Source organism: Heliconius melpomene, chromosome 19 (genome assembly GCF_056956725.1).
Source record: "Heliconius melpomene rosina isolate 202511_hmr_F chromosome 19, ASM5695672v1, whole genome shotgun sequence".
NCBI lineage: Eukaryota > Metazoa > Arthropoda > Insecta > Lepidoptera > Nymphalidae > Heliconius > Heliconius melpomene.
Window position 1 is genome coordinate 2,874,943 of NC_140407.1, and position 27,959 is coordinate 2,902,901.

Below are 27,959 nucleotides of genomic sequence, written 5' to 3' on the forward strand. Positions count from 1 at the left end.
GTTCAGTTTTGGGTATTTAACAATAAAAATATTCGATTTGATACATTTGTACCTTTCTATTTAGAAAGGTATACGGAGATAAACTCTCCGTTATTCTCTATCCGTCCAAAATATTTTTACAATATCTGTTGAGTGGCGGTAATCAACGCCAATAATTATCAAAATAAAATATTACATTGCTAACATACATCCAAAACGTAACAACATATAAATCGACGAAACAACCAGAGAAAGATCCATATAAATTAAGATACCAATTTAATCAGTCGGCAGTATACTCTAAGATTATCCTCACGCCAAGTCGGTTATTACCGAACGTCAGTCTCAGGTTCAATTCCGTGTCCCTTCGACTTATTTGAGAACTAATTTAGACAAATGTCACGCGATCACAGCGTGACACACAAAAATTTGAAATATATCATTTTATCTATTAAGAAATTCTTTTGCTTAATTTTATTATATTGTTTTTCGAGTATAAATTGTTTCTTGGATAGAATTATTGAAATTGAATCTGTTTTTATAACAACTATATAATAATAATATTTGAAATATCGTAACTTGATTTTATTTTTTTCAGTGGCACTGGGGCACAAGCGTATGACTCTAAATATGGCTGTGGGTTCTATTATCATTTGAGGGAATAAAATATTTGATAAATTAATTTCCTTGCTCTGGTAACGGGGCTTGGCGCGGCGGAATCGGAGGAAAATGAGGAATGGAAGTGTCTTAATGAGAACGGAGTGCCTTAACAGTAGGTTCCCAGGTTCTCTCAGCCTACTTTGCTATGTAAGAGATTCAGCGTAAAGCTTAAAAAAATCTACATATGTCTCTCCTTAATGAGTGACTGACAGAAAACGCACAGATGAAACTATTGAACTTCGAAAGTTAGAATTTGGCATGTAGCCAACCTACACTTAGGGTATATTGTACTAAGAAAGGATTTCTCTAAAATTTCTACGAAAATAAGAAAAACGTGACTTCCCATTTTACTAAATGACGAAAACATTATGAAATACAAACGTTTTTTTTTAAACATTTTTTTTACCGATCCTAAAACGATCATCCTTTAACTTTCCATCCCTTTATAATCTAAAGTAAAAAGAAAAAAAAAAAGCCAAAACGTCCTAATGACAGCGCCACAGTCACGTATTTTATAATCTATGCCATTACAGACTATATCCAAAAATATTAAAACTGTATTACGTCTTAACCGTAATTGATACTAAATTGTCGCTAAATCGACCGTTTTCGGACGGAAATAGGTTTTTTTTTTACCTCAAATCGATTTCGTTAATGTTTGACAATTGTTTTCCTTGATTTCATTTTTTGTGTAATTTGTGGTTGGATAGGAAGTCGAAATTACTTTAAGTATTTTTATTGTTATATCTATATTGTATAGCATAATATATAAAACTAGAATTGTGACTCAATACTTACAATTGCTATTAATTTATTCGATAATTGGAATATAACATGGTGTATATGGAAGTCATACTTATGTAGATTTTTTATAAAAATACAATTTTGGGTATTTTATTTCTGTAGGTCAATTTAAATACCTATACAATTTCTTCTGTGGATATTTCATTTCATATCTTCCTTGTGGCTACATACGCGTTTAGATGCAGGTACCTGTGTCAATGTTCCCAGGATATTGAAGTAGGTACTTATAACCATTTACTTTGTACCTAGTCATCATCATCAGGCCATCCTCGTTGATTTCCATGACGACCGGTCCTGCACCCCCCGCAACCAGCAGCTTCCGGATATACGCTGTATATCCTTCCCATTTTAATTATTATCTTCTTTGCCTAAGATTGCCTGGAAGAGATTGCTTTTAGCAATAAGTTCGCCTTTGTACTATTTCAAATAAATATTAAGATCAATGTGTTGTTTCTTTCTTATGACCAATCTATAGTATTTTAGTTTTGATAATATATGTTTTTGTCAACGCCGCGCTTGACCTCGTAATCAGAGCGATGAAAATGAAAATATTAAATATTTCATTTCCTCGAATGGAAATCGAACCCACAGCCTACCAGTCTACAGTCATGCTTGTACCCCTGGGCATGTGTCATGTGTTGAACATAATTCTTGATTATTTCCATTTGAGTAAGTAGGTTAAAGCTAGTCTGCTGTATGAGATAAGGAGACCAAATCTAATTATATTGTATACCTACTGCCCAAATACGAATATTGCATGTTGAGGGTCTCAACCAAACGATATTATTTATTTTTAAACGTTTATATCTTTTTTTAAAGTTAAACAGATTATATAATTATGTTATTTTTTGTTAAAGTGCTAAACGCTACGCTATCGTTATATCTCTTTCGGCTCGTCCACTATGATGAACCTCTTCATACATGTCCCCTAGGGTCCTCCTGCTTTTTATGTGACCTTTCTCCAGCATCATAAATACTTTGCTCTACCATATCGATAAATAATAAAAAAGGAATATATGTTTATATTTATTTACATAAATATTATTCACCTTTTCATAAAATACTACCTAATTTATAAATATTTCAAGCAATTTTTATATTAGGAAAAGGTATCAGGATAAGGTTTCTATATAATATCATGTGACTGACAGTACATGATCGTTTAATGAATTGAAAGTAATTATTTTATTATTTTATAATTTTCCTAGCTATGTCAGACTAAAAACGGCGTTTAGGTCCGCCGTACTCACAACCTACTGGGATTCTGATTATCGGGATGAACTTTGTGGCACAAATTCTCTTTCTATAGTATATGTATATAGATTAGAATAAAAACCAATTTTTGTATTATACATATTTTATTAAAATGTCTAGCGTCGAGCCAGTACAGGTTAATGAAAACTCGCTGATACAATGTATTTACAGTTTTTAACAAGTTTCCTTCACTACATACAAATTTCGTTATAATTTATTATTTACAAGTACATACATACATACTATGTTTTATATTAAAAAGAAGCGAGGAGAAATCACTTAAACTAACTTAGAGTTACGGCCATATTATCTAGTAGATATTATTTTACATTGTTTGTGACATAATTATGATATCTAAGTTACTATATATGACAAAATTACTATATAAAATCAAAATATATATAATATTTTAATAAAATAAATAATAATAATAATAAAAATCTTTATTTCCACAAAAGAAAGTAACTACATAAACAACAAAGCGTTACATGAGAGAGGCTTGTACAAGTTACACAGTATAAAGTGGTACCATACCCCCTAGGCTAGGAACAAACCTGTATTTTAGGGGGAAGATTTTGATTTTATATAGTAATGATATTAAGTAATTAATAGAAATATAACAGAAAATTGTGAATTGTGTGCTTATACCATTTATAATCTTTAATTTACATTTTTTTTGTTACAGTAGAATCATTTTATATCATCAACTCTTAGTTCGTCCACTTTTTCCGGAAATCGGGCGGATCCTAAAGAACGCCGGGTCTTAACGCCGGGTTTCCTCAAGCAGAACAACGACATGAACATTTTCTATAAATAATTAAATATAATCTGTAATCAAGAAGCTGTAGGGATAAATCTGGCTAAACGAAGCATGAGTACAAATAAATGATCGACCAATATGAAATGATCGACAAAATTTTCTTTATTGTTAGTGCCATAGATACTTCGATTAATTTAACAACAGTGTAACTTATCACTAAAATGAAATTATCTATAATTATTATTTAGATTTTAATATATACGACTTGCTTTGTATGTACATTAAGATATTTCGTTAAGTGTTAGTAGATTTACAGGAGATATACAAAAGTTACTATTATTTCTAAAAACTTAAGTTACAAATGACAAATAATATACTACTATTTAATACTGATTGAATTATTTACAATTAGAAAGAGTATTTCGAAAACTAAAAACATAAATTAAATTTAGTACGTTACTTTTATGATTTTTTTTCTATTAGAGTAAAGTGGTATAAGCTAAGTTTCAACAATATTTTCAATTTTACAGTTGACGCAGAGCTTTTCTTTTTTTTAATATACAAAATTTAAGAAAGTACCACTTTGCCCATATGCAGCTACGAGAGTTACTACTAGATTTTATATAGTACATAAACATCAATACATATACTTACATACTTAAATAAGTGTTTTATTATATAAACTAGCGATCTGCTTGCGGCTTCGCCCGCTTGAACATAATAATTATTTGTTTACTAATAATCTGAAGTACTTTAGTGTACTAATAACATCATTAATTTAAAGACAACATCCACACATTGGAAACTAATGTTTCAGTCAATTCAAGAAAATAGTTATTTTAACAATGTTATCGAACAAAATACTTTATATTCATATAACTTTTTACTTAAGAACCGTTTTAAATTAACCAAACACTAAATGTTCAGGAAGTTTGAAAAAATACAATCAGGATCACAATCAAAATAAAATCAGGTGAGCCGTTCCGGAGATAAGCGTGTACAAACCACAGACACACAGAAAAAAAAAGTCATTGGTTCTATCCGCCCATCCATCCATCAGCTTTTCAACGTCGACTGCTGGACATAGGCCTCCCCTAATTCTCGCCACTCCGTCCGGTCCTGCGCCCTTTGAATCCAGCGGATTCCCGCTGTCTTCATTGGTTCTATACTTGCTCCCAATAATGTACATCTTCTAAAAGGCCTTCGTAACGCAGCGGTACAGTGGGGTGTGTTTAAATATAAAAAACTTCAACAATTACTTCTACAATTTCTTTATTGGTTAATATCCAAGATTTCGATATAGAGATATTAATATTTGTTTAAAATATTTTGTGAGACTAGACATTATGATTTTTGTGTCAGTTTCATTGTCTAATTAATTCTAATTTTATTATTACAAATGCTCCTTACATTATTATTGCGATATCATTGAGTGCCATAAACACATATAATTTAGTAATAAATATTTATAAAATATGATTTTTAATAGTTTTGAAGAATTATTTAATCAAACTGTGATTTCCTAGACATGAAAGTTTTAATAAGAAAAAACTAACTTAAATGATATATCTTAATTAACTAAGACACAGGTGTAAGAGATAGGACTTCTCAATTAAAAAGCGTATGGTGTAACAGGATGTGGTTAAGAAATGTGAAAAAGATATACATTCATTACAATATTGGGTAAAGACCTAATTAACACAACAAAATGAAAAACAAATTAATTATATTATTATAAACTTGAGGAAAAAAATCAAGTTTTACGTACATTTATATTTATCATCTATGCTTTTATTTACTTTTACCTACAATTTTAGTTTTACACAAAAAAATACTTAATTTAACATATAGGTGACGCGACAGGGGGCGGATGTGGTGGTGGGGCTGAACCGGGGGGAACATTCATAAAGGAACCTTGGTTACCAGCCCAAGGCTGTAGATTCTGTAATGCACTTAAAGCTGTGTTGCCTTGTGGTTGTGGTGCATTCGGTGGTTGGTAGTGCAATGCTGATAGTTGTGCAGTGGGTGCATCTGGCATGTAGCCTTTGCTGAGAGCTTCCGCTTGAAGAGATAGCATTAGACGGTTGGCGGCTTGACGCTCTGCTTCTCTCTCTTCTGCTGTTTGTCGTCTGTAACAAGAGTAAAAATGTTATTTTAATATACAAATAAATATAAAATAGATATTGTTGTTTATTGTTTATGTTATAAATGTCCTAGAAATTTTATTTTATTTATTTACTATCCCAAGAGCCTGTGGGTGCCAGACCTTTGTTGATTTATAAAAATGTAAAAAAATCTCTGCGCATTCACCCAACACTAGTAAATATGATCAGGAAAAATTAAGTTTAAGAAAATGGTCACTTTTGTAGTTAATAGTTAATAAAATAGTATTTTTTTTTGTTAAAATTTAAAGCTAAACTTTTTATTAGCTATTTTCTTGGGAACAACATAAAAAATGACATAATATCTGTGTGCTTATTACGTACCTATAATATCAATATCAAAAACAATTGAACCAAACTGACATACATTTTGTCCAGTCTATAATTACTTGAATAATTCATTCGGAACTATCAACGTGAATAATATATCCCACCATTAGTACAAACCGATGCCCACTAATGAGCGAAGCGAAAACAGAACTGTAATTGCACTTCATTTAATATATTACATTGTTTTTGACCAAACATTATTTGGTCCTTTATTAATAAATATTTGGTCCTTTATTAATAAATTAATAAAATAAATTGTGTAAAATTTTGTTGTTTTTGTGCAATAAAGGATATTGTATTGTATTGTATATTTACAATATTTTTTTGTATACTGTAGCTTAGAAAATTTTGGTATAGTGAAAATAAATCTGACTGAAAACGCGATGTTTGTAGGTTCGATTCCCGTTCGGGAGAACGATTAAATTTATTTTCATTTCCTCGCTTTGGTAGAAAAAACGCGGCGTTGGATAGAGGATCCCAACATTCTGACACCGTCGTGGCGCAGTGGCTCAGCGTGTGACTATAAGCAACCTTTATTATAGTTTCAAATGCCACTTGGAGTCATAAATTACCATTTTTTTTTCATTTGCTCGCTCTTGTGACAAGGCCATACTGTGGCATTAAGTTTAGCCACAGCAGCCAAAATTTGGCGGGGAGTGGGGGATGCAGAGTTAAAAAAAAACATTCTACAATCAAAACTAAAACTAATTCTATTTTCTCCATTTCAAAACATCACTTAGCTAAGACTAAAAGCAGACATATTAACCAGGCAATTAAACTTTGAACGCCCTTAAACTGCTTACATAAAACATGAGGCTTAGAAGCGCTTTTCGACCTGATTTACGTCAATTAGTAGGTAAGGACAGACGAGGTAGTGATAGTGTTTCATTTGTCAATTAAATTGTTACTGGTTATAATATAGTTAGTGGTTAATCGATATAATTAACTCTTCTATTATAGTAGGGAAAATTACAGTAAAGTATGTAAATCAAAATGAAGAAATCAGCTTCACGCTGTATCCCGCATACAGAAGGATAGGCAGAGGGAACCTAGTGTTGAAAGTACGAGGCATTGTATTGGATGTATTGGAACGTGAAAGAGGTGGAATTCAACGCCGGGCTTTTGTATGGACGGCAGAGCGAAAAAATAAAAATATTAATTATAATCATTCCCTCGAGTGGGGATCGAAGCGATAACCGTCGCGTTACAGTCACACCATTGTGCCTTTGGCTAAAGTATTAAAAGTAGAGTTTCTTTATTTATATTGTAAATTATCACTTCGATCGAACTCAAATCAACTTTGCAATAAAAATTGGAACCAAGTTCTTTACTTCTAGCTTTATGACGAATATAGCAGAATAGGTAAAAAGAACCCGAATTTGAGAGAATGTATGTTGAATGATGCAACTGAACACCTCACTTGTTCCACCAAAGGGATGAAACGTCAATAATTCATTCCCCCGAATGGGAATCGAACTCACAACCATACGCTATCCTATTGATTTCAACCAAGTTTAACTTAGCAACTTAATATGCTAAGTAAAAATTAAGTTTCATATTTATCGCAAGCACTTTATATACATTTATGGTACAGCTTGATCCCGAGTCAAGCGCATCTGTGCTATAAACTGTAAAGCTGAGGTCGCTTTTAGCAGAATGTTCCTTGAATTATTTATGAGTTATAAAGAGTATTTCCTTAACAAGAATACAGTATATATTTTGGTCTTTGAATATTTTAGCTAAGTATAGTAAGATTTTAAGTAGATATTTACTAAAACTAATTCATAATACCTACTTATAGAAAATATTGGAAAATATCGTTCGAATCATTCTAATATTGGAAAGTATGTAAAAAGAATCCAGTGATAATCACTCTTTTATTATTTCTTTTCGAGATTCCAGCAATTTTAGATTTACTGATATTTTTTTATACTGCAAAATATGAAGACGTCTCGTCTCTTGGAAATCGTCCAAGTATTCTGAACACTTAGACGTATTTTAAGAGACGAGAGTCCAAATTTTAGTTTCAAGTTAATACGTTTTTTAAAGGAATAATATTCTTTCTCTTAGTGTGTGACACTTTTGAGTAAAAATATAATATTACATAACACAATTGAAGTCAGATTTAATTGAATTCTGTTATAATTACACTATTTACAGAAATCACACATATAAAAAATAAGATCTTTTTAGTTTCCTGCTTTATCCTTAGTAGAACAGCTAGAGAGAATTGAGCGAGCGCCAAGTTCTACTCACATATTTTTAATTGACAATCTAAATTATGAAGTTTGCTTTTAGAAAACAAAGGAATCCGAATTCACAATTAGTATTATACTTACTAATTGTGATATATATAATATATTAATATACAAATTACTTTATATAAAACAACTAAAATCTACAATTATCCTAGTAAGGGTTTACTTTAATGAGCTACAGAGACGTTCACACGACCTTGTCTGATAATAGCTGTAGCACCACAAGACAAATTACAGTGACTCAAATCGGTTAGGCAATAAATCATTTTACTGTAATTAGATACTACTAAGAGGCGCACTCAGAAATGTCTATTAGTGCTAAACTGCTATTAAATTGGTACCTTAACAAATATTTGTTGAAAAATATATATTTCATTCTTTTAATACAACATCTCATATTGATTAGATGGAATTTTGATACTACGGCATTCGGCTTTCTTTCGGCTTTTCAGCTTCAAGCTATATCTTGCATGTAGTAGGGTAAGTAGAAGAAGTCTAGTGTTACGACACTCCGCTCATCATTTTCCGTCAAATTCTGAAGGCATTGCATGTAGAGTGAACGAACTCAACGCTGCACTAAAAACTTTGACTCGACACTAGAGCGAAGAAATGAAAATATTAAATATTTCATGTCCTCGAGTGGGAATCGAACCCACAACCTGCGCAACGACTGGCCTAAAAAAACTAAGCTTCGTGACATTTAGACTCGCTATTATATCAATAAACTAGCGGACCCGGATGCGGCTACGCCTGCTTGAAATATAAGAATATAATTTCTATAGAAATATAATTTCAATCTAGATTAAATGCTAAAAGTGACTATTATATTTATTTTCATAAGGATGAATATCAAAATGACGCGGTAACGAACGCGGTCGCGTAGCGACGACGGTTGTTATTAACATGGCAGAATAAATTGCATGTCAAATTAGAAAGTATTTTAATTTATTAGTATATATGTGTAATGTAATATTATATAGCCTATAGCACTTCTGAAGAATGCAGTTTTCATACAAAACAAAAACAAAGTAAATCGATCCAGTAGATCCAGAGATCTTAGCGTTCAAACAAACAAACAAACAAACAAACTCTTCCGCTTTATTATATTAGTATAGATATATTATGTATATAATTATTTATTATATACTTTGAATAAATATAATTAATAATCGACAGCTAATTTACAGTACCATAGGTACAATACGAGTACCTCCTTCATAAATGACAAGTTCGATATTTTTAGCCGTAACTTACCAACGCTTAACACGTTGCCTTCTCTTAAAAGGGGTGAATACACTTAAGTCTCGTTTAATATTAAAGCTAAAATTGTGTCGTGAACTTTATTTCGATTTTACGAAATGAGTAATTAATTTCTCTTTTACTCCAAATGGATGAATGTGTATAAGGGCAAGAAGGTTTAAAAGCTGTTTTTTAAAGCTTTTGTTTGGTTGTAAGCGCTAAACTAGAGAACTTCTGATTTGGATTAGTTCTTCTTTTTATTTTGCATAGTCAATTTAATATCTGTCTGTTGTGGAGGAATGCCTTCCTGTCTTCCTATAGTAATTTGCATTGCCATAGGTATATGACATCACAGTAATCGTTTCGGCATTTTTTTGAGTCATCTTACGAGTGCAGCTAGTTATTAATATAAATGGTTCCACGTTTTGGCATCGAACCTACATCCACTAAGTCCGGGCATAAGGCATATCCTAATTGAACTACTATGACATACGACCAGCATTATATAAATCTATCAGAATGTCTCCAGTTTTTCTTTTTTTATCTTTAAAAAAAAAACTACTTGAATTCGTGACATTTCATGTTAAGCGCCGTAACTTAACGCCGGAAATAGTTTATTTTGTCGTAGAGGATATCGAACCCATGACAATCGCACTTACAATCACAAATTATTTTACTACCCAACGATAGTCTTTAAGAAATTAAGCATACGTGTAAAATAAGAAATTTATGTAGGCATATGTAAATGTTAGAGCCAAAGCCTTACTTGCGTCTATTAGACATAATAACTCCTAAACTCATATCCCCGATATCCTTATCGTAGTTAAGCGCCTACATTAGTAATTTCAAAAGGTCTGTACATATAATACCATGTATCTCCACTAATTAAGATAGTACGTCTTACTGAGTGGTCTCCGCAATTCATTAGCATATACATACTTTGTTCTTATTCCAATAGGAAAAAGGTTCAAAATGCAACGATAAAATGCAATAGTTTTACTATTAATATATTTTGCTAGAGTAATTTGAGATTTAATATTTGGAAATAAGCTTGTTAACTGAGTTTTTGGTGGAATTATGTATTATAAATAAAGCTTTTAGGCTTGCAAAGATATCGCACGTTGCTTTGTGACCTAAAGAGACTCAATTAAATCGGTACCTTTTATCGTAATCGGTATTATAAAGCCTCTGTCTCTTCTAAGGCAAGATTAAGGTGTTCAATTTTTACTTTAATTAAATATCTAGCTAACTAATATAAATAGTTATAAATTTATATACAAAATACAAATATATATTTTGTTCAATTTATCTCTGCATCTTGCATATAATAGGGTAGGTAGAGGGAACCTAATGTTAAGAAACTCCGTTCCCAAATGTTAAGTACACTCTATGATAAGGAGCAGAGCGAAGAACTGTAAATGATTAATTCAGTCGAGTGACAATCGAACCCATAACCTTTTCATTTCGGTCAGACCCTGTGCTGCTGTGCAACGACAGCGTCAAAAATATATTATACAAACAAATATCTACAATTTCTAATTGAAATCAGTTGCTTGGAATGCGGTTTACTGATAGTACTTTATTCGTTACGTTATTTCTTGGAGAACTGAAGCATAGTTAAAGTTATTATCACTAGTGATTATTCTAAGATTAACATTGAATTTATATATGATATATGAGAATTAGTAAACTAAATCTTAATACATTTCAATATCTAATAAATTACTATATATAATTATTTCATAACAGCAATAAATATTCATAAATTTTTCGATTCCATTTTTGTAAGAAATGGGTACATCCTATTGAAACAACAAAAACATATAATAATTAAACTTTGATACATATATATTCTATAGAGCACTAAATGTAAATTGCCTATATATTAGGTCGTCAAAAGGGGTGATATAACAAGTAGAAACGTGGTTAATTAAAATGGGCGGCGTTTGTAATGAATTATTGAGCTGAGAGCTAAGTGGATTATCGAAGGAACTTTATTACGGTGGTTAATGGAGGAATAGGGAAGGTGTTGTATCGATAAGTGAGAAGAGATGGAGCTAGTGTGACGTGTCACTCTATTTTAGTCACTAAGCTAATTGAGGCGTGTTTTTCAATTTTTCGATAAAGAACTCTGAAATACTGATTTTTAATTAAGTATATTTTCGTTTCTTTTTTGAATATCTGTACCTGCGTGAAATAAACCAATGTTAGGTACTATAAAAATATTATTTATTACAAAAAAAATACAAATGATTGTTATATGTAGGTACATATATGTAGTTATAATATGTAAAAATTAATTGTCAATAAGAACGTCTCAATTGTGAATTAAATAAATTTCACTCGGTGCTTTTAAAACATTAAACCAATAAACTGATTCTTTATAAAATATCTTGAAAACTAAAACGGAAATTGCCAAAGTTGAATTTAAAATAATAAATTTCAACATCTATTGCATACTTAAATTGGAAAACTTACGATTTTCAAAGTTTATAAGTTACAAATCGATCACTCGAGATATCAAAGATGAGGATACTCGTATACTCAAATCGTATTTAGTATAAGAACTCGATTCTATTGTCTAGGAACATCATATTAATTGCCTTGAAACCGTAAAACAAATTATATTATAAAATATAATTATAAGCAAATATGTAACCTGAGGGTTTCAAAAGCTCAAAGCTCAACAAAATTTAGAGCATACGAAAAGTTTATCGATATTTCAAACGCGGAATTTCCGCATCCCTCTAATTAGATAAGGCACAATGAAACTTCGCTTAAAACAAGCCAAAAGCGCCTGCTGGCAATTACTAATTTCTGTCTGATTATTTTATAACTCGACAAAGATGATTTTTTATTTCTGGAACAGTTGAAAAAAAAAAAGAAAAACACTACAATCTGTTCACACTTTACTGTTTTTCTTCTGGCTCTCCCGCTTGGACGTGGACAAGCAGGAGAATCTAGTCTTAGGAAATTTTGGTCTCCACTCACCATCCAATTATAGAGACATTGAGTGTTGAGTGGCGAAATTAAACGCCGTGGCTATTTTTTATATTTTTATAGTCTATGCAAAAGAGAGTTACGGGCTACAAATGTTAAAAACAAAATTCTATAATAAATAATTACTTGTTACTATTACTATAGGAATTATCATTAATATAATGTTTTAGAGGTTTTCATCCCTTCTAGTAATAAATATTACAATATACATCTTGAACATTTCATCCCTGTGGGAGCGTAACGGTTAATTCAAACAAATTTACGTAACAAATTAAGACCTGCTTTATTAATTTCTACGCTTTTTCTCAACACTTTCTTTCATTTTTACTTAATTGTGACTCAAAACGAGGATTTAAATTAATTACTTATCACATTTTGACATTATGCCGTCGGTAGTACGGTAAATACTCCAGTATTTTAGACAGTATTGGGGAGAGATATCAGTTTCACGCTAATTCGCTATATACCAGAAAAGATGGAGAGCCCTTAGAAAATTTAGAGTTTCTGTTGAGTGACGGAACTCAAAACCGTATTTTTCTTTTGACGTTGGATTCTGTCACCGGGTCCTCTTTATCAATGCTAATAATAAAGTCTATTAGAAATACTTTAACCTCTTCAGTTTTACAAGTTTTTATATCTTTACCCCATTAAAAATAGAAAAAAGTAATTATTATTAATAAACATAGCAACACAGCTATCAAAAGTCAAAAAGCATAAAATGAATCCGGGAAACGTTTTAAACTTGGCCGGGGGACTATCGTAAAAACACCGTGCATAATAGATGTATATGAATTTATTATTACTCTCAAGAATCTCTAAGAGAGTTTAAAGTCATTTTCAATGTAACTAATATATGTACATAGACAGTTTACTTTTATGTCGTTTTTCTTGTTTCAAACTGTTGATAACATTTTTAAGCAATTAATAGTGATTTTTTAATATTTTATATAATTTGTCTAAGTTTTTTACAAATATATATAGCTTTTATAAAAAAAAAATGTATTTCTCCTCCCTTTCCTACCATGATTAAATGTATATAATAAAATATTACATTTAAAGAACCCTTATAACAACATTGTTTATTTACAGCCACTGTTTATATAATAGCATATATGTATATTACATACTATCAAAAATACAAAACTACCCTCAGAGGGAAGACAATGAGATTAGTCGGTTTCCCTCTTTCTTCCTTCACCTTCACGAGCACGAGCGATACAAACGACGTGCTATAAAAATTAACGAGCGTACCTTCTACCTCCCGACATCGACGTCAATCACTAAAGGATTTGTTTTGTAATTCAGGAGACAACCTACAAGTAGCAATTATCCAAAAGACATCTGGAACGGCGTATGAACAGAATGACGTATATTTCTTTTTATATAAATACGATTTTCGCTCTTATTATTGAGGATAGACAGTAGATAATTCCGAGATTTACCAAACATCTTGATGAAATAAGTGAAACTGTTGATTCATTTCAATTTCAATCATATTGACTTGGATTTAGGTTGATTTTGCTAAAACGAGAGCGTCCCCTAATTCGAGTTTAATATTCACTTGCAAAGCAAAGAATTACCAGAAGAAATGAAGCAGGGATGGTAAATAAATAAACGCCCCCTACATTACGTGTTAGGTGTACGCAATTCGATTTGTTCCTGTTATATAGATTGGCTTTTAGAATGTGTAAATTGATAAGGAAAACCTGAATAAGGTTCGGTCGTAAAATAGTTGTTTATGAGAAGGTTTAGCTGTTGTTTGTGGTATATACGTTTTTTTTAGTCTAAATAAAAAAAATATGTAATGTATTACGCATCACATCAAAACCTTAGTCCTGGCCTAGCCTACCTTATAAGTGCCGTCTCAAGAGCGCTCTCAAGATCAATCTGAGAGTTGAGAGCGGTTTATAAATAAGAGCCTAAGCTTATTATATCTCACACATACATTACTACGGAATAATCGAATAAATTTTATATGGATAATTTTTAGTTAAGTCAGAACTTATTATAATTATAATAACAAAAAAGAAAAAAAACTATATAAAAATAAGTAAATAATCAAAAAAACAAACACTTTAACACTCACCAAAACACAAGCTAAAACCAACAACTAAACTCACGTAGTCGCATAAAATAACCTCAAGAGTGGAAGCAATAAAAGTGGGTACAATGTAAAAGAGCGTACATTCTTTTACCCTTAAATAATTGATCATCTAACTGCCGAGTTGTGTTCCTCATATAATATTCAAACCCCATACTGTTACCGCCTGGTTCATGTGATACGTATAACTAGATATTGGTTACAAGGATTTTCTTATTTAAGGAGCTTTTGGTGTTTGGCACTAAGCTTTTACCTACGTTTTCGTCCCTGTGGTAGAGTGGAGAGCTGTCATGAAGAAAACTCTACTTTACATATGGCGCACTGATTGACACATGATAGTAATAAAAGTTCTGATCGCTTTCTATTCTTCAATTCTTTTCAGTTAAATCCTCATATGAGATGTTGCTCCTCAATCATCTTTAATGGCAAAATTTACAGTGATCTAAAGTCTAAAGTACTGCTGTATTTTTCAGGATTTTTTTTTACTTTAGTTAATTTTCTTCCAAAGTTATTAGTGTACGAAAATGCAGAACACTTAACATTAAGTTAGTTCGTATTTTTATATGGATTTTGTTTCTTAATAGTGTTTTAATTTGAATTTGAAGCAAACCAGCTCGTCAGTTCTACTTGTTACCGCCTGATTTATGTGACATATAACAAGATGTTGTTTACAATTTTCTTCTTTAAGGATCTTTGAAGTGTACGCCGATTTGCATAATGTTAGCCAAATTAAAATGTTAATTGCTTAGCGATGCCTAATTGAATTAATTAATTAAGATTTTTTTTTATTTTACATATTTTGTTTATACACAAATGCTCTGACGCTTTTAATACAAGATTAAATCTTATGTTTTTCATTATAATATTTATCTATATAATTAAAATTGTAAGGTGATTGACTGACTGACTGACTGAGCAAACCGTAAACCGAAAATTTTTAAACTTTGCTGAATAGGTTTTTTTGTGATATTTAAGTAAACAGTAAAAACACCAATTTTGTAAGTTTAATTTTATTATTAACAAAAAAAAAGTTTCATCCTGTACTCCTCACATAGCAGGGCAGACGGAGAAAAATCAAGTGTTAAGGCACTCCATTTTCCATTAAACACTTACGTTCCCCACTATTCTATCTATCTATCTATATAATAACTGTAAACATTTCTCAAACTCAAACTTATATTCGCCTAATAAAAAAAAGAAATGTAAATAAAATAAAAAAATCGAACAAGCGACCATTTACATACAAGTAATACAAGCTATGTCACACGGCCTACGCTCCTATCACCAATATAAATCAATGGCATCCGCAGTAAAGTTATGATTTCGAACAATTTTAAAGCATTCCCTTATCTCGGTATTAGAGTAGTCGTAAATCTCTTTTAATGTTGAAATGATATTCGTGTTTGAACGATTCTTTATCGTATGTCATTTATTACTGAAAAAACAATGTTGGTAATATAAAATTTTTTGTGCTATAATTTTATTTGGGAGGCCACTCGTGGCGCAGGCGCACGAGTGCGCGTGTAAACGCAATAGGTTGTGAGTTCGATATCCACTCGAGGAAATGAAATATTAGAAAATATATTTAAATCTATATTTCTTCGCTTTGGTGTACAGGCAGATTGCGGCGTTATTTTCCGCCACTTAACATGCAATGCCTCCAAAATTCAGCGGAAAATGGAAAACGGAGTGTCTTAACACTAGGTTAGGTTTTTTATTAATTAGTAAGTTTAGTTGATAGTTAATTTATTATATGAATATTCATAAATTTTATAATTATTTACATATTATTTAATCTTAAATTAAAACTTAATTATTAATTTTATAATCCTATTTTACACCTTTGAAGGTCAAATAATTAAATAACTTGTTGATATTACGAAATCTGTATGTTTTAAGAGATGATTGGCTATTTTTATCTCATGACTCTTATATTTTTAGTACTAAGTGCTAAGAAATACTAAATCCTACGTCTGCACTATACTAATATCTTGCATAAGTTAAAAGGTTTGTTTTGTTGAACGTTCTAACCTCTGGAAGTAAGAGTTCGAATTGAAAAAAAAAATTGTGTTGGATAGTACAGTTATCGAGAAAAGTTTTGACTATATCTTATTACGTCTTTTTTTTTATATTATAAACCATGAGGTTTATATATACGTACTAACCTACGGTCCGCGTTACGTCGGATCCTTAGAACGTGGCATATGTCGTACACAATTCTTGATTACTAATATTATGAACAGACAGAACTCTAAATAAAAGCTAGTTATTAATAAATAAACTACAAAATACTAAAAAAATAACCAAATATGACTGACACATACACTTATAGCCAAAAAAATCACTATACCGATATAAAAATCCAAATCCTACTCAAATATTAAGTCTCATTAAGTACAGATAAAGAAACCCGTTTGTCATAGATTAAATATTTCATTTGCGGCCTTATCTATATACAGTGACATTTGGAATAAATAACATCTAAATATCACAATGATTGAATTACTTAAGCTCCGGTGGCTTAAAAACAGGTAGCCCTCATATCGTTATTAAAATAGATTATAACTTCCCTTTGGTTCACTTGTATTTCATAATTTGATAATAATTAATCTATTGTTTTTAATATTAATAGTTTTTTATCTATGATATTTCATTTGGATAAGCCATCGCGGGGCATTGAGATTGGGTATGACTGTAAACGCTGTGGTTGTAAATTTGATCCTTATTGTAAAGGAATTATTCTTATTTCTCCGCTCTGGTCTCAAATTCTGGTGAAAATTCCTTTCCAATTTTCTTGAAAACAAGTTCTTTTTATATACTCTGCTAAGAGAAAAAGTCATGGAAAAAATAAGCATAAGTAATAAATAGAAAAATATTTCGTTTCTTTTTTAATGAAATTAAAAGGCACAAAGTACTTACTACTCAGACATTTATCTTTTCGAAGGTAAAAATAAAATTAATTCTTATTAAACAGGAGAAGAACTTATATTTATTTCTAATATGTGCTTACTTTCTATCAAATCCGACCGTCATGAAATAAACGTGTAATTTCTACGATGTGGTATTAAAACAAAACGCGGCGTTAAGTTCCGCCACTCAAGACGCTATTTCTCGAAAACTCAGCGAAAAGTGAGGAATGAGACGTCTTAACATTAAGTTAGACACTACCTTATTATAAAAGAGATACAACCTAAAATCCAAAATCACCACGCATAGCATAATGGAAATTATACGAAATCAACGAATACACAAAATTAAATGTATTTAAAATCTCCAAACATAAGTTGAAACTATCAGTAGATAAGGACTAAAACCAGTGTCGGGGCGCGTTAGCTATAAAAATATAAAGGTTCTATCACACTATCAGCCGTCGGTACGCATTAGGGATCTATAGTGTTAATGACAGTTTATCGTTTATTATTTAGTTGCTGGTTCGAAGCCTTTTCTTTGGAAACGTATGGTAGTCAATAATTTGTCAGTTTTTGTGGTTATGGTGGGGTAAGGGGGGGGGGGGGTCTATTTTTTCAAAAAGCTAGTCAAAGTTGGCCGTTTGGTTACATCATCTTATCGACACCAATATTAAAGAGTTTCCTTTTCCTATGAAGAGATAATTCACAAAAATGCATTTCAATATTATTTTTTTGTGTTATTATACATATTTTAAAATAACACAAATAAATAAATCACTTGCCAATTCCTCTATACCCAAACAAAGGATAAGAACCCGCGCCAGTACCGGTATCGGTGCGGTGGCGCCGTGCTATCAGGCTGTTATCAGAGTTCTACACAAACATCGCTTGTCCATTAGAGTGTAATCGCCACCACGATGCCATTGTCTCACAGGAGCAAGGGGTTTTGGTTTTCCTATTTTGTATTGTTTTTTTCGTATTTGTTGTTTTATTTTTTTGTATTATGAGGCCAGATGTTTACTGCAAACGTGACAGCTTGTGGGTTCGATTCCCATTCGAGCAAATTAAATATTTAATATTTTCATTTCTTCGCTCTGGTTTAGGAGCAACAATTGTTTAATTAAGTAATTATATTTTTTTCTTAATAATCGACCCACAAAACAATCCTTGGATTGACATTTTTCCTGTTATTTTCATTTATCTCCCAAACAGAATAAATATTTCATTCCAATATAAGGATTGACTTCAATATAATGATTTGAACATTTAACATTACGTCCGAGTGTAGAAATGGCAGTAATTAATCGATTAACCATAATAATTTATTCAATAAAATAAAGCCTTATCGTAATCTCGACGATCACTGTGATAGGAATTTTAATTAGATGTATGTAGAAGATAAGACTCTTAAAGCGTTTATTAAGTCAATGTCGACTATTAGCTTTAAAATAATAGAACTTCGAACACTTTTAATATAGTTATTGAATTTTAAAGAAATTTATTCAATGATAATTATGGTATAAGCTAGTATAAATTGGTGTTTATGGGGTCGTTTGTATGAGTTATTTATTTTAAGGCCTGATCTATTAGATGAGAATAAAAAATTTTGGTTATTGTGTATTATGGAGGCCAGTCGTGGCACTGTAGGTAAACGTGACATATCATGGATTCAATTCCCAATCAAGGAAGTGAAGTATTTAAAATGTAGCATTTACTCGCTCTAGTAACGAGGTAATGCGAGGCCTTGAGTTTTGTCACTGGGTGATAGAAATGTTTTAATGGAGACAGAGTGTCTTAACACTAAGTCCTAGGTTCCTAGTCCTACCTACCCAGTTATATGCGGGAGATAGCGTGAAGATTAAGCAAATCAATTCAATTTTATAATTGATATGGCGTTTAAATATACCAAATTCATATCCTAAATGTAGCACTGTTTTATTTTAACCAGATATAGATATTGTTTTTTTATCTTATACAGAATTGGCTAATAATTAACTATTCTAATGAGTTTTGCCTATGGTAACGTTAATTATTCAAATTAGTAAACAAATTCGATAAAGATTACAGTCACAAATCTTCATCCACTCATCTATCTTCTATATATATAAAAGGACTTGTCCTCACTGACTGAGGTAAGACGCGCGCACAGCCGTAACCGTTGAAGGTAGAAACGTTAAATTTGGACAAAAGTTTACTTTCGTAATCTGGACATCCACTAAGAAGGGATTTTGAAAAATTTTAACCCTCAAGGGGTGAAATAGGGGTTCAAAGTTTGTATGGAAAAAAATTTAAATCGGCACCGATTTTTATAAAATTTGAAATTTAGATTTTTAAAAGTATTAAATTGAATACGTGTTTCATCGTTTTTTAGAATTCTCCCCCTAAGGCTGCAAATAAGGGGTTGAAAGTTTGTATAGGTTTTTTTTAAATCGTCTCTAATATTTATAAAATTTGAAATTCAGACTCTTAAACGTATATAATTAAACACATGTTTCATGGTTTTCTAGAATTCACCCTCTAAGGGTGCAAATAAGGGATTGAAAGTTTGTATGGGAAAATTCTTAAATCGCCACCGATTTTTATAAAATTTGATATTTAGACTCTTAAAAATATTTCATTGAACACATGTTTCATGGGTTATTAGAATTCACCCTTAAATACGCAAGCGAAGCTGCGCGCGTCCGCTAGTCTATATATATAAAAAAGGACTTGTCCTCACTGACTGAGGTAAGACGCACGCACAGCCGTAACTACTGGTGGTAGGAACGTAAAATTTAGACAGATGTTTACTTTCGTAATCTGGACATCCACTAAGAAGGTATTTTGAAAAATTTTAACCCTAAAGGGGTGAAAAAGGGGTAGAAAGTTTGTATGGAAAAAAAATTAAATCAGCACCAATTTTTATAAAATTTGAAATTTAGCTTTTTAAAAGTATTTAATTGAACACGTATTTCAACGTTTCCTAGAATTCTCCCCCTAAGGGTGCAAATAAGGGGTTGAAACTTTGTATAGACTTTTTTTTAAATCGGCACCAATTTTTATAAAATTTGAAATTCAGACTCTTAAAAGTATTTAATTGAACACATGTTTCATGGTTTTCTAGAATTCTTCCCCTTAGGGTGTAAATAAGGGGTTGAAAGTTTGTATGGCAAAATCTTTAAAACGCCACCGATTAGTATAAAATTTGAAATTTAGACTCTTAAAAATATTTAATTGAACATGTGTTACATGGTTTTCTAAAATTCACCCCCTAAAGGTGCAAACAAGGGGTTGAAAGTTTGTATGGAAAAATCTTTAAATCGCCACCGATTTTTATAAAATTTGAAATTTAGACTCTTAAAAATATTTCATTGACCACATGTTTCGTGGTTTATAAGAATTCACCCTTAAATAAGCAAGCGAAGCTGCGCGCGTCCGCTAGTTTACTATAAAGGGATGGCATTTAAAATAAGGTTTCTCGTGAAATAAAAATTTTATAATTACTCCATTTTAACGAAAGCACAAACCGATCGACCTCGTTAAACAGTCGTTACACTTAAAACCGTTAAGAACTTTAAACTATAAACATTATATTTAATTAGTCTTCGTTTACTTCGGAATGAGAAAGATATCAAATGATATAAAATTAAAGCTTTATAACAAAATCCTTTATTCGAAACTTGTCGTATCTTAATTGCATATATGTACATATGGACATACTAACTCTGGCGGTACTTAATACCGCGCTTTGTCAGAACGAAGAAAAGAAAATATTAAATAATTTATTTCCATGAGTGGGTATCGAATCCACTACTATCGCGCTTAGAGTCGTACGCATGTGTCTCTGCACTTCTTTTTAATTAAACATGATCGTAATAAAAAGATTGTAAAAATTTTACTCATAGCTAACTTGACTGCATTTTTTTCCGTTGCGTATTTTCCCGTTGCCGTAGGAATTTAAGAATTCCTCTGCTAACTCCCCCACACTCCCTAACCTACCTACCATTCTAAATTTCACTTGCTAAGTCTATAGGTTTCTCTGTGTATATCTGTCAGTAACTCAGTAACGCAGGAGTTTTATATGGATTATCATGCAATAATGTTAATAAGCAAAAAATATCTTTAGAGTGGTACTAAAATGTATCATAAATCCATTTTATCTTAAGCTACCGACACCTCTCTTAAGTATTTTATTATTAGATACATTATAATAAAATTTTATTTATATATTCAATTAAAACCTTATTTCATACATCCTCTTCTTTAAATAATATATAAAACAATTATACTTAAAACAATCGCTTCCTACAAATCTTTGAACCTACTCATAGGATTTTAATGAAGTTAGCTAGTGTTAGTTAAAGTTATGTTAGTGAACTAACAGAAAAAATATTTTAGATATTAGCATAAGTAAACAAATGTTTAGATTTAGATTTATGGGTATCGTTTACTCATTTTAACGCTTGAGTTCAATAGCTTAGTTAATTTTAAAGTGAAATAAACTTTATATTTAAATTCAATTAGCATTTTTTTCTCACGCTTTGATTGTTGTAAAGATAAAAGTTTACATATCCAGTGTTTCCTCTCACTTGTTAAGAGGAAACACAGAGTATGTAAACATAACATGGTAATTTACATGTCACTGGTACATCTTTGTAATGTATTAATTATTGAGGTTTGGAGGCTTTTAATGTATGAATTAATTTATTATAACGAAAAGAAGAAATCTATTGATGATTGAGATGTGCACTGATGGTTGTAAGTTCAAATCTATTTCGAGAGAGCATTTTTTTTTATTTAAAAAAATATATATATTCGAATAAATTCTATTCATACTCGAATTTTTTTTTGGGCAATGAATAGTGTAAGAGCGTTTTAACACTACATTCTCTCCAAGAAAGCATAATATTTATGAAACGACGGTTTCCCGGAGGCGTGGGTTCGAGTCTTGGTTTTCTGAACATTTTTCCTAGGTTATTCATAAATAATATAAAAAAATACATACCTCCATTTCGTTCTACGATTCTGAAACCAAGTTTTCACTTGGGCGTCGGTCATTTTCAATGTTTTCGCCAAGGAAGCTCTTTCAGCTGATGCTAAATACTTTTGCTTGTGGAACCTCTTTTCTAACTCAGCAATTTGCATTCTCGTAAAGGACGTCCGGGGTTTCTTGCGTTTGGGGGGTGTTCTGTTTTGGTAGGGATGTCCGATCCGCCTCGTTATGGGGAATGAGGCTGTGGAGTAAAAATATTTGTTTAGTCACTTTCACTAATTTAGAAAATGTTTTATTTGGAATAAATAGAAAAAAATATAGAGTTTTTAAAGAGAATGAAGAAATAATCGATTAATATATTATTCAATTAGCATGTAAACATAATTATAAAATCATCGTATTTTAAAGATAAATTTTCAACTGAAAGTATCTATAGAATTTCCAATTCTTTTATAAGTGTCCGTAAAGTTCAATTTAAAAAAGTATGTATTATATGTATTTTTTAATATAACACATATTTGAATTTACATAAACATTTTTCAAACGCTTTTTAAAAATTCACTAGGAATGCTATTTCTTTGAATAAATATATTTAGCTTATTTAAATATTTTTGTTTATTTAGACGATGTATTCATAGATTAGAATCAGATTCAGAATTAAAAAAATAAAATATCTTAGATGAAGGTAGAACAATAAAAAAAATAAGTAAATAGTAATGAAAAAAATAAAAGTCGAGTATATACAATAAGATACATAATAACTGAAACATTAAAAGTAATAGAACATTTATGTAAATTACAGATTTCACATAAAAAGAAAATAATTACATAACAAAAAAAAATATAATAATATAAACAATCCAACTACTTATCAGAAAATAGCATCAGAGCTATTACACAAATTGCTTAGACTTGCCGTTCATTTAAATTTTATCTTCGTAATTGAAATCACGAGTTAATCGAGTCGAATGGCGTTCAGTCATTACAGAATGTTATGAATACATAAATAAAAAAAACCTCATCAAAATCTTATATACGATTGGTGGGTACTTGTATAGTAATCAAAAATACTTTATCCATATTAGCGTTAAACACAGGCTTGGTTGCTGAGGTAACCGCAACCATAATGGCCGCTAAAAGCCACTTTAAAAGGACGCCACCGTTGTACCAGTTGAAATATATTTGATATTACACTGATGATTATGAAGTCGATTCTTTACGTATATTTGGTGTTAAAGATTGTGGTTACAATGCTTTGGTTAGACAGAACGCGGCGTTAGGTTTCGCAACGTGTTTGGGTTGAAAGTGAGTAGTGAATGGTCTTTTGTAGTCTTTTTCGTTAATTAAACAAGCAATATTTATTTTAGTTGATAAACCGGGAAAACTTAAAAATAGCTGACCACATTTTTAAATGAAAAAATATATTAAATGAATATTATATACAATAAGCATCCTACGACTTAAAAATGCAAATAAAAAAAAAACAATTTATAAAATAATTACGAAATTAAAATAATCCTCAATCATCTCTAGTGTAGTGGTTACGAAAATTACTTAAAAACCTGAAATTCAATAAATTACCTTTTGATTCGACGCGATTGGTCGCTCTGTGGCGGATCGATTTGCATTAAATGGGCCGTAAGATGAGATCATGTCTGCTTTAACTAGAACTGAGTGTAATTCCAAATAACATTCGGTCGTCAGTGTTCATTTAATTTTTGTTTTGTTATTAGTTGGCCACAAAGGCTTTGTGTTCGTGATGCGTAATACATTACATCTATATATATAAAATCGAAAGGTCACTCACTCATCACGAAATCTCAGAAACTACATGTGCTAGGAATCTCAAATTTTGCATCACACTTATTTATAGGACGTCGGTGCTCGCTAAGACGGGAATTTGCAATATTCGACTTCTAAGGGGTTGTTATTGGGGTCGAAAGTTTGTATGAAACTTCGTTACTACAAATGCTAGGAGTCTCAAATTTTGCATAGACGTCACTAGGACGTAGCCATAGAGACAGAAATTAATAATAACATAGTTCACGCGGGTGAAACCGCGAGCGGGCCGCTAGTACTTATATAATATAATATACTTACCTATATATTTGTAATTCAAGTCTTAGGTATTTTGTTTAATAAATTAAGGTTCCGCACCTCAAAAGGTGAAAACGTAATCTTAATAGATGATCTTATTTATTTTCTGTCTATCCGCCTGTCAAGAGCTTTTATCTCAAGAACGCGTGGAGGTGTCAAGCTGAAATCTATATCAAATAATTATGTCTATGTTCCCTACAAAAGTACAAAAGTACAAAAAAAATACATCAATTGACTGAATCCTGCGCATATATTACTTAATTTAATTTTGATTGTTACCGTTTCCATTTCGTGATTTTTCTTATGCATACATACATACATAGCTTTACGCTTTATCCTTAGCGGGGTAGTCAGAGAGAACGGCGCGCCAAACGCTACGGTCTCTACATACCTCTTTCGCCTCGTCCACTGTCATCAACCTCTTCATACATGCCCTCCGGCGGGTCCTCATGCTTTTTACGTGACCTTCCTTCAGTATCTTTGTTATATTACTATGTTTTATTTTTCTATTTATTTTTCTCTTTATTCGTATAAAATAATGATATTCGTATAAAATCATGTTATTCCTAATCAAGTAATGTATCAATTTACATATAATTTTCATTTCGTGACTACAGCCGTACAAGTAGACGTGTATTTTATTTTTAAAACGTAAAACTGAATTAAACGACGCGCTCTCATTGGTTGAAGCGTAATAGCAGCTTCGTAAAACCGCAAATTACGTAGGTAGATTTAAACATAAGTACTTACATATTTTCACTCTGTATCCCACACATAGTGGGATAGGCAGCGGGAACCTGGGAAACTATTGTTAAGACACTCTGTTCCCATTAAAACACTTCCGTTCTCCACCTTCCGCCGAATTATGAAGGCATTGCTCGTTCAGTGGCGGAAGTCAACGTTCCGCTTTGCCTTGTTACCAGAGAGAGGAAATACAAATATTAAATATTTTATTTTCTCAAGTGAGAATCGAACCACGACTGGCATCAAATCCAGGATTTGTAAATGAAATTTATAACTAATTTAACTAGTCGTCGCCCGTAACTATATTTGCGTGGACTTATGACATAAACTAGAAAATCTCAGGTATTCTCGTTCCAGCAGGAGTTTCGAGAAATCCCCTCTTACTTTGCATAAGGCATACATGCGTTATTTCAACGTTCTACGTTGCTCATTTACTTTGTCTAGCTAGGCTAATTAGTAACAGTAGAGCTTTTTTATACTGATTTTACGTTGATTAATATGTTATTATTAACATTTTTTTTCTAATTAGTTAGTTAAACAATTTTAAATTTTTAAATATAAATTATACATTTATATTTTTTTTTATTGTTAAAATAACCTGATATTATTATTAATAGCTTATTCATTTATAAAATTGGCGACAATTATTTAATTTCACTATTAAAAAATTATATTCAATTTTATATCGATATCAGTATTGAAGTAACTTAATGTTATTTAAGTTCTATAAAAGAAAGTGCGACAAGCTTACGACGTTAAAATGTAAGTATAAAGTAGAATTATCTAAATTAACATAACAGGTCAACATGTGTAGTTATTTATGTATTTAATGAGTAATATTGAAGTTTCCTATACTAGCATATAATTAAAAAAGCTTACAAAGCTTTTAGTTCAGAAACGTATAAACATAATGTATCTCGATTTATTAGGTGTGTTCGAATGTGTGGAATTAATTTTGTGTTATCTTTACTTTTAATACCTATATATATCGTGTACTATAAATTACCTAACTTTAATATAGGTATACGAGTATATGTAATTTATATATGTAACGCTATTTCCTTTTTGCGATATAGCAGGGTGACTTAGTTAATCTCTATGTGTATATGTACTGCTAAGATACTCTCTCTATTTTCCACTTTCCTATCAATTTTCACGTTATTGCACGTTGGGTCAGTCAAATCATCAACTATAGCTATGACTCGGTGTTGCCTGATAATAATTTTTAGTATAAATATCCTCTTAAATTGATTTCATACTTACCGTTAAGTATCATCAAATAATAGGGAGAGTTGGATATGTCTATTTAAATATTTTTATATTTTGGCCATAATTTCACAATAAAACCGTGCTAATTTTTATTCTTTTTACGTCCAAAATATCCTTAAATATTAGTAAGTATAACAAATTAATATAAGCCACCTATTTTCTTTCTTCTCTTGGCTTATATTACAATTATAATGTAATAAAATATATAGAATTTTAATATAATAAATAAATTGCAAAAGTTAATTTGAAGATGTCGTGATGATAACACCGCAATTCTATCAGTAATCATGGATTGATAGTAAAATAATTATATTTCTTATTATTTATAATCAATATAAGAATTTATTCCAATAAGTACTATTTGTATATATATTCTATGGATAACATACCTATTAGAGGTAAATCTCTTGCGACGTGTTTTAATAAATGAAATAAGTTTTTTTTTTCATGTTAAACAAATATATATATATAAAAAAAGGTAATTATTAATTTCTATATATTTCAAATTTGATATTTAATTCTTATAACGTTGAAAAATTTATATTATTGTAAATATTAAATAAATCAGAAAGTAACATTTTTAAAGATATGTTTTTGTAAGCTAAAGAAGCACTTTAATATTTTTTTTCATTATTGAAAGTTATTATTAAAGAAAGAAAATTATTTGTATACAAAATAAAACAATTGTTTCCATCTAAAATAAATATATGTACATATATTCATATATGTACTGTGCTATACCTACGTCACGCGTCAGAGGAGGGTTGTATAACAAGATTTGGTCGCCCTAATCCTGTTAGGGTATGATTCATGCGTACCCGCTACCCACATACTACAGCCTCACGAGGCTTTGCCAAATAATGCTATAAGGAATAATTCTATATTAAATTTGTATTTATTATTCATGTTATTCTCTTTAATGGTATTTAAAAGTTACCAAAGTTCTAGGCGGATGTGTTCTTTTTATTATATTTTGTAAATTTTTGATATAATAAAGTTGGCTTCGTAATATCATTATTATTTCAATTTAAATCATTTTGAATAGACTATGATATATATAGAATAATACAGCAATTATTTTTTAAATAATCTATATGTTAATATATAGTTACCTACATTTTCTTCAATTATTTGTAATGAAGTCTTATTAAAATTAAAAACTCAATTTATTGAAAGACATTATTATTGCTTCAAATAATTTGCAGGACACATCAAATTACTTTCAATATCTTCTTAAAAGTTATATTTTTTCTTAAAAAAATTAAAAAGAACCAATCAGGAAACACGTTTACAATTTACGAGATCTTAAAAAGAATGTTGAAATGAAATTAAAATCTACACAATCCCCCGTCAAATGAAATGAATATTAAATAAGCTAAAGTAGGTAAAATGTAATAACACTAAGTTAAACGCGAAGAAAA

The 27,959-nt window shown here is 30.7% G+C and overlaps 1 protein-coding gene across 1 annotated transcript in view; it reads right to left on the reverse strand.

Moving 5' to 3' along the window:
* Nucleotides 1-4,466: 4,466 nt before the first annotated feature.
* C15 (homeobox protein C15) overlaps nt 4,467-27,959 on the reverse strand; it is a 35,992-nt gene continuing 12,499 nt past the window's right edge. Inside the window, exons 2-3 of the mRNA XM_085203351.1 lie at nt 22,441-22,669; nt 4,467-5,586 (exon numbers count right to left, since the gene is read on the reverse strand). Coding sequence (XP_085059477.1) covers nt 5,298-5,586; nt 22,441-22,669 — 518 coding nt within the window. The 3' untranslated portion in view covers nt 4,467-5,297. The remainder of the gene's footprint in view (nt 5,587-22,440; nt 22,670-27,959) is intronic.